Consider the following 11,251-nt stretch of genomic DNA (forward strand, 5'->3'; position numbering starts at 1 on the left):
TTTAATTTTTTATGGGGTGTATGAATAAAGCTCATTTAAATCATGTAGGTATTTAAAAAGAAATTAATGTGGTTTAAAAATACTACATTCTTAATATGAAAAACAACGATAAGCGTAGGCATTTTTTGAGTAAGCACGGTGATAAAAGCGCGTCATTGATCTTTGTTTGGAAGGAGGACCTACATGCAGGGGCAGCATGGGCTGTGGAAAAAGCATGGCAAGGATGGAAGGAAAAAAAGATGGGATTGGAATTTAAGCACGCAAACCAATTGTGACACCCTAACCACCCGTCATGTTTGAGGAACTGAGACACAAACAGATTGCTTGCTTTTTGATTTGACTCTATTGATCATCAATACAGTAGTATTGCAATTGATATGCATTTTTTTAATAATAAGAATAGGAAAGATATTAATATTACGTGGGAATCTTAGAATGAGGACCTTGGCCAGTAAAAGGCAAAACCAAAGAGGGCCAGATAGGCACAAGGGGTAAGACAGGTTATTGGTGTATTAGAGCCGTAGCCTGTTGCATGTGACCCACACAGGTTGCCATTTGAAAGTACGTAGGGTAAAGAAATAAGCTTGAGTTCAGTTTGACCCATTCATTTATATTTGTTCATGAAATGATGATGATAAGAGTTCTAATATTACAGTTGGAAATGGACTGGACAACACTCTCAATAGATAGGTATATAGGGCATGCATGTGAACCTTTGGGCCCCATTCCCAACTCCATGCTGTTTCCTTTCCTCTAATTAATTCCATTGAATCATAAAAAAGGAAATGTAATTTTCGGGATACTTATTCAATGTCTTATCTGGCCTGGCTACTGGCTACGAAACCAAGGTTCAGGCAATTATTCTCTCCTCTTCCAACGTGCGACTGCTTCAATCCCGTTACATAGGACGAGATATTCCTAAAATATATGTTGACACGAAAAAATATATTTTCTTTTTAAATAAATGAATTTGAATAGATCTGATACCATTTTAAGATAACTCAATTTTAAAAATTAAATTATAGGATCAAAGTTGTTTTTTTATTTATATATTATCTTTTTATTTTTATCTTTAGTCACTATGAGATTTAAATTTTTTCCAACAAAACTTACCTCTAAATGTACTTTGTTTTTGACTGCTGCCTCTAAATGTATTAATTATATTACTACTTTTAATTTTTATTTATACTTTTCATTTATTGTGAATATATTGATGAGGCACTCATTCATTATCCCATATAAGTGGATTTATTGGCCTAATAGTAACATATAACTCACTCTAATTGTTGGGAAAAAATATTTAAATATAACCATTATTTAGACTGTTTAATTTTATGAATACTTTTGAAATAATATTTAAATTTATGATATTATTAATTAAAAATAAGGGTTCAATACCATTTTGATCTCTATTTTAATTTTTTTTTATCTTTAATCCCAAAACAATTTTATTAGCAATTTTGGCCTCTATATTAATAAATTTAGTTCATACTATCAATTAATAGTGTTAATCAACGACATAATAACTACATTGGTAATACAATGACTTGTCATGTTATTAAGGGTATAAAATAATTATTTGTAATTTTTTGATAAATTATATTTTCAATTAATTCTTCATCTGTTTGGATCAGATCATGATGTTATATTAGTTTAAAATAAATTAAAAGTTTAATTAAGTTTTTTATATCCGAAATATTACTCGTTTTTAAAAAATTATTTGATATTTATTTTTTTCTTCAGATAGTTGACAAAATTTTACGTTTAATTTTAACACCTGCTGTTAATCTGTATCCGTCAAATAATGACATATCAAACATAATATCACCTCATCACACATAATCACTAAATACGTAGACACAAGTGTTCACCTCATGTTCAAGCCAATAATTTTTTTTTTGAAATTTTAAAAAAATGAAAGTTAAAAGCTATCTCCACCTTTGCAGGCTTCCCCCAACCAAAATTAGTTCCATAAACTCCAAATTGATTAGATCATGCAATTCCAAAGGCTTCAACTTTCTCTTTTGCCAAAGACGCATATTTAGAAAACACACTATCCGCCCCATGAAAAATCCCCTTCTCTAACATCTCTTTTATTTTACTATGAATACTCTTTGCAACAATACCAAAAGGTTCTTCCTTTATGAAGTCTAGTGGGTCAGCCTCCACCAAATGAGGAACAATTTGGTTAAGACCTCAGTCCAATTGGTTGTGAAGTTAAGTTCCAACTTACTTGGAGTTTTGTGAAATCAGCTTCGGATTCTGCTACCACAAATGAAATGGAGTTGCCTGGAGTGTGTATTGAACAATGGGGTTTGGAGAATCATTAGGCCAAACCACGTTGCCGGGCGAGAGGGAAAATTGTTGGAGGGTGTGAGAGAGAGAGAGAGATTTTTTAAAATTAAAAAAACAAAAATTAATAACATGAACATTTGTGCCTCAGTAATGATTGATGACGCTATTATCATCACTTAACAGATATAAATTAATGATAATTAATAAAATAAAACAAATTTTTTTCAGATATCTAAAAAAATATTAAATAATTTTTTAAAAATAAATTATATTTTGAATATAAAAAACTTAATTAAGTATAACTTAAAAATACATTTATAAAAAATAATTGTACATGACAGTTTCATCCATGCTGATGCGACAAGTTACAGACCGTTACTTGATAGCAAATAGTTAACGAAGGTAAAAAGTAAAATATAGCACCAAAAACATAAAAAAATTGTTTAGGACTAAATCCAAAATTCAAAAAGTTTAGAGATCCAAAAGAAATTAAACCTTAAAATTAACTATTTTTTTGTCTTAATAAATTAATTGTTTATTTTTTTATATAAAGGATGACTGAGAATAATTCACGTAATTTGAAATATTAAATAATATAATTAATTATTAAATTTGTTTTTAAATGTGTTCAGATAGATTTATTTGTTTACTACTTTTATTTAGACATGTACACGTTTTTTTTTTATTAATTTGGTATCCCATGCGATTGAACTGATTATTATTTTTTGAGTGATTAATACAAAATATATTAATATCTATTTATATAATTCATATGCAATATTTTTATAGAAAAAATATTTACGTTTAATAAATATATATTCATTTTTAATATATTTATTCATTTGTGAAAAATTAATATACTTTGTGTTCTATCAAACGTGTAGAGATTATTAAAGGAAAAATATACCAACAAAAACTTACATCCGATATGCTAAGGCAGAAAATGTAGCTTGTTGCAGAAATATTATATATATAACTAAAGTAAAAAAAAAACTAAAAATCTAACAATTTTTTATCATAACATATATGGAAGTTCTGATGTAAGTTTGAATAATTCAAAATTAGATAAAAAAAAAAACAATATATTTAAATTTTGTAAAGATAAAATATTTTAGTATTTTTTAATTAAAATTAATAACACATGATTTGTTACTTTTAAATATTTAAATGATATTTAAGAGATTTGTATAAATTTTAAAAATAAAAAAAATAGGTAATTTCTTTAAATTTTAAGAAAAACATGTATAGATTAAAAAAACATGTATAATTTTCTTAAACATGACATAAGATAAGTGTAATCTACTTGAAAAAATGCATGGAATGAAAAGAAAACTGAAAAAGAGGAGGGGAATGATTTGCACGAAGATTAAGGTTAATTAGGAGAGATTAGTAGAGAAGGGTAGCGCGTTAAGGAATGCGCGTGGTGAAGTGAATGGTAGCATCGGAATCTATTACACAAGTCCAACGTCATCAACGTTAGAACGAGGTGGACAAGGACAACGCCCTCAGGACAATATCATGTTTTTTATGTGTGAGTGTGTGAGATACTCTCTCTTTTACGAGATATTCTTTTATCAAATGTTGCAACTATGAATCCCGACGAGACCAACACACATTACCATATCGAATGCTAACAACTACTTTTTTCTTCAATTGAAAAATAACTAAACAACAATATTTTCTCTTTCGATTTCTTTTTTAATTACTACTTTAACTTGAAATATATTTAACAAAGTATATTTAAAGTTTTGTGTAGTAAATATGAAAGTAAAGAAAATTAATTAAGAGATCTAAAAGAAACACTAGTAATAATTATAGAGCGAGTTGGTCAAAATTGTTCTCCTTGTCTCATATCTATCACGTGATACTATAGAGAGAGGGACAGGAACACGCAGTTCAAGAGACCGACCCCATAGTGTGAAGAAAGAGTCAAAACCAATAAAATAGTAATAGCCCAAAGGCCCCAACCCCGATGTAATGTGTATGTGTTGCTCTTCTCTCTCTCTTTCACTTTCTATTCACGCTTTCTAATATCTTGTTTCCGTGTGGTAGCATCATTGCAATAGCCAAGAGATAGAAGGGAAAAGTGGGAACACACAGAAAGCCAGAGAACCAGAGAGAGAGAGAGAGAGAGAGAGTGTGCTTCTCTCTGCACTTGCACTATTGCAGGCCTCAGCTTTGTTTGGTTTTGGATTGAGAAAGTTGATATAGTTAGAGAAAGAGAAAGTGTACATCTTTCTATCATATAGTGTATATATATATATATATATTGCGTGTGTGAGAGATGCAGCAGCACCTGATGCAGATGCAGCCCATGATGGCAGCCTACTACCCCAACAACGTCACCACTGATCACATTCAGCAGGTCCGTTTCTCTCTTCTTCTTCTGCACTGCTACTACTGCTACCACTACCATTCCCCTTCATCTGCTTATCTTATCTCTTCTGCTAGCTTTGGATATACTCATACTCATATGTCACATACATACACATGTCTATGTTTGTATTCATTAATTCATTCATGTTTCCTCTCAGCTCAGGGCCCTTTTGTCTCAGCACTACTTGTGGGTCTTGTATGCTACTTTTAGTACCGATTCCCTTGTGCTGCCTGCTTTTTAATGTTTCTGTTCACACTTCAAACCTTTCTCTTCTTCTCTTTTATTATTCTGCTTCTTCCTTTGTCAGCTTCTGCTAATCTCTTGTAAGATACTGCTAATCCTAACTGGGTGCTTAGTCGTGTTTGGTAAATATTCTCCTCACCAATTGCTTGCTTTATGTTGGGGGGGTCTTTGTTCCATTTTCCACACTGTCTACATGTGCTTTATCAGAGCTTTTATGACGCGTGCTTTTCTCAGCGCTAGCTCAGATCACATTTTCTCACCTTTCAGATCACATTGTCTGAATCCGAATATATATGCTTCAATTTGGAGATCACAAACCTTGTCTCTATCAAAACGTACCAACACTCTGGACTCTTTTATGACGCGTGCTTTTAATGCACATGCTTCTCTTACTTTCAGACTTCAATTACGCCCTCTCTGACTGTGTAATACTCCTATTTGTTTGTTCTACTTGTATCTAACTTTCAGACTTGGTATTAATGCTCTAGTCCTTCAAATAATCTGCTCAGCCTGAAATTACATTTGTAAATCTTTCAAATATATTTCTCTTATTGTTATAGATTTTGATTTTGATAACATGCCTGAACTTCTATGTTAGTTTTGAGATTTCATTAAGGTAACAAATTTGGCTGCATCATAGGGAACATTTTATTAAATCGGGAAATGTTTTGTTGTAAGAAATGTTTGATCCCGGGGTGCGGTTTGATTAACATGGTGCAGTTCTAGCTCCTTACCCAAATGGTAGGATAATTAAGAAATTAAGACAAACAGATTGAGATCGAAGTACAAGATATAAATTCATATACTATATATAGGCTTAGTATGTACATTATTTACTATATCTAATAAACTAGAATAAACATCTCACTTCATTGTTTTCTAACCTTCTAAAATCTACGTGCACCAAATAGTATTTTTGAAAGAAAGACAGTCCAGCAAGGACATATTGTAACTTTTGTTGCTCCCCCTCCCTTTTACTTGATTATTTTAGCAGCATTTTTATGATATTATGATGATGGTTGATCCTTTGTTTAACATTTTACCCCTTTTTTTTACATGCAGTATCTGGATGAGAACAAGTCCTTAATTCTGAAGATTGTTGAAAGCCAGAATTCTGGCAAGCTGAGCGAGTGTGCCGAGTAAGAATTACACTTATTCTTTTGTTCTGTTTGAATTGAATTTAGTGTTTCTCATTTCTTTATTACTTGTCAAGCATAATGTCTCCATCTGGGTGCCTGGTTGGCAGGGTCATTTACTGTTGATAATGCTACTTCCACATTGATAACAAAGTTCAATTTAATTAACTAGAAAGCCTTACCAACTAGATAGGGTGCTGCACCACCAGGGAATTTTTCCCACCCCATCAACATTTGTATAATAGTGCGTGAGAAGAATATAGCTGATTTTGTGTCATACACCATCCTGCGTTACATTGAAACTTACCAAGAAATATACGCTCTGCAGTTAGCCTCTATTTTAATATCCTGGTATGGTATGGTTTCTATTTCATTTTCAGGCCTTTATTTTAACATCCTATGCTGATAACTTAAAGAATATATGAACGTAATTTTTGAACTTCATTATGAGACAGTTTACACTGGAATCTCACTAAAACTTGATATAATCTAGTATTATTTGGGTGAATGTATTGATATTCATTAATTCATTAATTGAAACAAATGCGACATGGTAGCTATTAGAAATTTTGAATTTACATTTGAGTTGAAAAGTAATCTGCAGCGTTTTAAGACTTTCTTACACACTTTGGGCAAAGATCCTATCTTCAAAATTATAATACTGCTTTTTTTTAATACAACTTTCTGCAAACACATTGCAATGTTCATGTCATCTAATGCTTTTCTGAATTTAAGATCTTGTTTGATTATCATTTGACATCTTTTTTGCAACTTTCTTAGTTCTCACGTTCAATATTATTAAGACAACACGCTTGGGTTTTCTCGCCTTTATTTTCTTCTTTGGATAGGCAGCAAGTTTCTCACATTTCTATATATTATATGCCTTCGGGGATTGCATGCCTTGCATTAATGGACTCTTCTGATATGTCCGCAATCGCTGGTCTTGGTCTCTCTTATCTCACCCCTTTGATTCTTCTCCATCCTTCCCAAAGTTAACTGGTTTTCTCACTTGTCTACAGACAGCTCAGAAAATACCTTTTCTGCGACACATCCCTTTGATTCGAATGTGACTTCTATACTTCTGAAGATTCCTTTTCTGTCAACTGGTCAGTCCCGGTTATGATGTTTGAAGTAAAAACAATAGGATAAATCATTGAAAAAACCTTGCCTTGGTTTTGGATATAGAGTTGAATGATGTCATTTGTGTATCTGTGGCTGATCTCATTTAATGAAATCAAGCTTGGTTGTTGGTATGCAGTTGGAAGTGATAAAGTATGTCTGAGTTAACTTATTTATCTTGAAGGTTTCTGGTGGAAATCATTCTTCCAAACATCTTGGCTGCTAGTACAATTGTGCATTTAAAACATTTAACTCAAGCTTTCAGTGCAAGATAGAGGACAAGTGCAATTGTGCATTTTCTATCTGTGAAGCATAGGTTGTTGTAGATGTAATATAAAATCACTCAAGAAATTGAAATTGAAAGCGGTACATTTAATAGTGACTCGAGAAAACTTGCCTTCGGGAATTAACTCTAATTCTAATATGGTACCAAAGTATAGTACTATTGATGTTATACGTCACCCAAAACTGGGCATAAAGGGATGTTAAGATCCCATATCAGTTATACCTTTTGGTGTTGATGTTAGACCAAGTTCATGCTCAATTTTTTTCAGGAACCAAGCAAGGCTTCAGAGAAATCTCATGTACTTAGCTGCAATAGCTGATTCTCAACCCCAACCACCCACCATGTCTGGTCAGGTACATACATGTCTTGTTAAGTTTGGCAATGATTGCATGTTTGGTTCTCATTGGAAGAGCTAGCCAAGTTAAGAATTTCTTCTTATGCATTGAAATTTGAAAAAGTACTTAAGGTACTTAAACTTTGATTGAAAGACATAAAGCCTCAATCTCCAGGCCTCATTGATGGATGTTTTTACTGATGGTGCAGTACCCTCCGAGTGGGATGATGCAGCAGGGAGCACAGTACATGCAGGCTCAACAACAGGCACAGCAGATGACACCACAACAACTAATGGCAGCACGCTCATCTCTTTTGTACGCACAGCAGCCGTACTCAGCACTTCAACAGCAGCAAGCCATGCACAGCGCACTGGGGTCGAGTTCGGGGCTCCACATGCTGCAAAGTGAAGGCAGCAATGTGAATGTGGGAGGAGGGTTTCCTGACTTTGTGCGTGGCGGCAGCTCCACAGGGGAGGGTTTGCACAGTGGTGGAAGGGGTATCATTGGAAGTAGCAAGCAGGAAATGGGGGGTTCAAGTGAAGGCCGCGGTGAAGGGGGTGAAAACCTCTACCTCAAAGTTGCTGATGATGGAAACTAGCTAGCTAGCCACCCAAAATGAACAAGCTTTTCTTAGTTTAATTAGTTAGGAAGACATCAAGGGATAGTAGCTAGCTGCTGCTGCTTATATATAATGTGTGCTTCAACTTGAGGCAAACGCTTGCCTTGATGTCTCTACATTACTATTAGTAACATAAATTAGCACATCTTCTACTTCCTTGCCTAAATTTCTGATCACATAACCTGTTTTTCTCATCTCCGAGGTCGGATTAGATTTGGTTTCACATTCATAGTAGTATCAGTCTTTACATTTCATATGATATTTATTTTAATTTTTAAGTATTTTTAAATTAAAATTTTAACTTACATTAAGTTTACAATAAAGAGGGCGAGTCCTGGTGCAGCGGTACAATAAAGAAATATTTTTATAAATAAGAATGTATTTTTAGATTTATAAAAATTTCAATTGTGATATAAGATTATTAAGTTTGGAATTCTAATTTATATTATAAAGGTAAATTATACCTCCATTAACCTTCAAACAAGCTTGTCTTCGGTTAATTTGTTGGATGGATTTTTTTTTTTTTTTTAGTGTGTGTATAACAATGCTATTAAGATTTTGACTTAGGACTCTTGCAAATTATTCAAATTCTCTACCATTAGACTTGTCTTAATTAATTAGTAGGTTAGTTTAAGTAAAATCTAAAATGTACTGTGGATCATAAAGTAGATTCAATTTCGCTTAAATGTACTATTTCTTTATTGAACGTATGAAGAAAACCTGCAGTTCATCGACTTTGTGGCTGACCAAGGATTGTTCTACCTAACTGCAGTTTGTGCAACTGTAGAACTATCTTTTATGGTTTAATTAAACTTTCAATGATTTTAATTTTGAATTTTTGTAATTTTAATTTATTAGGTTTTTGGAGTTAATTAAGTTTATTTTTAAAATCAAATCAATTTATCTTTTATTTTACTTTCTATAAAATGTTTTTTTTATTTAAATTTCTAGATATTTATGATGAATTTGAGACATGTAATAACTTTAAAAGTTTGGAAGTGAAAACTTTATAGAAAATTTAATAAATTTGAAAAAAAATTACAGGATTTGAAATTAAATGTTAAGCCTTAAAAAAGAGAAGAAATATTTTTTTTATTTTGAGTGTAAATTTGATGTTTTGGTTATATTTTTCAAGAAAAAAAGTTTTAATTAAAAGTATTTTAATCAGTTCAATTTGTGAAGATTCTGAGTAGAATGTGAAAGTTTAGTAGTTTTAGATAAAATAATATTTTTAATGGGAATAAATTTGCTTAATTTTAAAATTGATAAAAATAATATAACCTATTCTTGCACAATGTTTAAATTAAAGGGATTAAAGTGTAAGTCTTTTAAATTTTATGCTATCATTTTGTGTTTGTGCTAGGAAGTAACATTCGACCATTGTTTTACTATTAAGTGCATAGATCAACTCATGTTGAATTTTTACAATCAATGTCACTATGAAGTTTTTTTTTTTTTAAACTAATGTTCTCAAATTTGAATACTAAATTTATAGTTACATTAAATACTTCAAAAAAACCTTTTATCATTCATCAATATAACTTTAATTGAATAAGAAAAGTTAAAGAAAAAGTTAGATAAAATTAGATTAAGACCTTTTATCATTCATCTTTATTTGTTTATTTCTATTCAATTTGATAGTTAAAAAGTTAAAGAAAAAGTTAGATTAAGAACAAATAGAATAAGATAAAATTATTTTTCTTTCATCTCCATTGTATATTATGTAACTTCTTTGCTTTACCATCACCAACAATATTATAATAATGGTCATCCCTTCTATGATATCCAATATCATCACAACCATTATTATTATTGCTACCGTTGTAACATTAACAACAAAACTATTAACAGTAAGAATTAAATACTAATTTTTTAGAGATTAAAGCGATATGTATAAAGAGAATTTAAACATATTAGTCAATACATTTTTTCATTTATCTTTTATCTAGTTAACTTCGTGTGTTGTTATTGCTTTTTATGGCGATAATGTGTTACCTAATTATAAAAGGCTGTTAAATTATTGAAAAAGTTTTCGATATAAATTTTTAATTATAGAATTCAATTTTTTATTCTTGAATTCAAATTTTAATTATTACTTAATATGCGTAAATTATATTTCAAGATAGATACACATTTTTAGGTGGCTTACATGAATTTAGATTATCACATAATGAGTTGAACATCAAAAATAAGAAATTCTTACTCAGAGATTTTTTTTCTTTTTTTTTTACAAAAGATTTTTTTTTATCACATGCTGATGATTTTTATTACTATGTTAATGAGAGACTTGAACCTATGACTTTCTTTATCACTTCAACTACCCCTCCCCGAAGTCGCCTTATAACTCCCTCTTAACCAGAGATTGATAAGGCTGCCAAATTTCCATGATAGTACCCAAAATCGACTGTTTACTCGCTTGATTGTTCAAAAATAAAAATAGTATTAAATTGCGAGATGAAGAGAACTATAATTTGATTGTACCAAAAACAAAAGGCCCATGAAGTACATCCCTTTTGTATTTTTCTTTGTTTCAACATAATTTGAGGGCTTGACAAAAAAAAAAAAATTCGAGGATAATTGAAAGTAAATTAAAGTGAACCAATTTAATCCGATTGAAAGTAAAGTGCATCATTTTATATGTTAATCTGATTGATTAAATAGGGATTTTAACAATTTTATACTCAACATGGCCTGATTAAAAAAATAATATTCTTTAATAAAATTGTCAGTATAAAAATACATTTAATGTGATTTAATAAATGTAATTCATAAAAAAAATTAATTTTTGAAACACAATATGAATCTTTTACTTTTTTTGGTGTAGTGGGAAAATAAAAGAGA

The 11,251-nt window shown here is 30.9% G+C and overlaps 1 protein-coding gene across 2 annotated transcripts; it reads left to right on the forward strand.

Moving 5' to 3' along the window:
* Window positions 1–4,356: 4,356 nt before the first annotated feature.
* On the forward strand, window positions 4,357–8,637 carry LOC114398276 (GRF1-interacting factor 1-like). Of its 2 annotated transcripts, none has more exons than XM_028360460.1 (4): window positions 4,357–4,660; window positions 5,978–6,054; window positions 7,725–7,809; window positions 8,000–8,637. In XM_028360460.1, exons 1-4 carry the CDS (start codon window positions 4,580–4,582, stop codon window positions 8,387–8,389), a joined length of 633 nt encoding a protein of 210 aa, XP_028216261.1. In that variant the 5' UTR covers window positions 4,357–4,579; the 3' UTR covers window positions 8,390–8,637. The 2 variants fall into 2 exon arrangements, with proteins under 2 accessions (XP_028216261.1, XP_028216262.1); XM_028360461.1 differs by lacking the exon at window positions 4,357–4,660 and adding an exon at window positions 5,195–5,340.
* Window positions 8,638–11,251: the final 2,614 nt, after the last annotated feature.

The sequence above is a fragment of the Glycine soja genome, chromosome 19, assembly GCF_004193775.1.
Source record: "Glycine soja cultivar W05 chromosome 19, ASM419377v2, whole genome shotgun sequence".
NCBI lineage: Eukaryota > Viridiplantae > Streptophyta > Magnoliopsida > Fabales > Fabaceae > Glycine > Glycine soja.

Coding starts and splice junctions, on each gene's coding strand:
- LOC114398276 (XM_028360460.1), top strand. CDS start 4,580: ATGCAGCAGCACCTGATGCAGATGCAGCCCATGATGGCAGCCTACTAC. Junction 4,661..5,977: donor CCACTGATCACATTCAGCAG/GTCCGTTTCTCT, acceptor TTTTACATGCAG/TATCTGGATGAGAACAAGTC. Junction 6,055..7,724: donor AAGCTGAGCGAGTGTGCCGA/GTAAGAATTACA, acceptor AATTTTTTTCAG/GAACCAAGCAAGGCTTCAGA.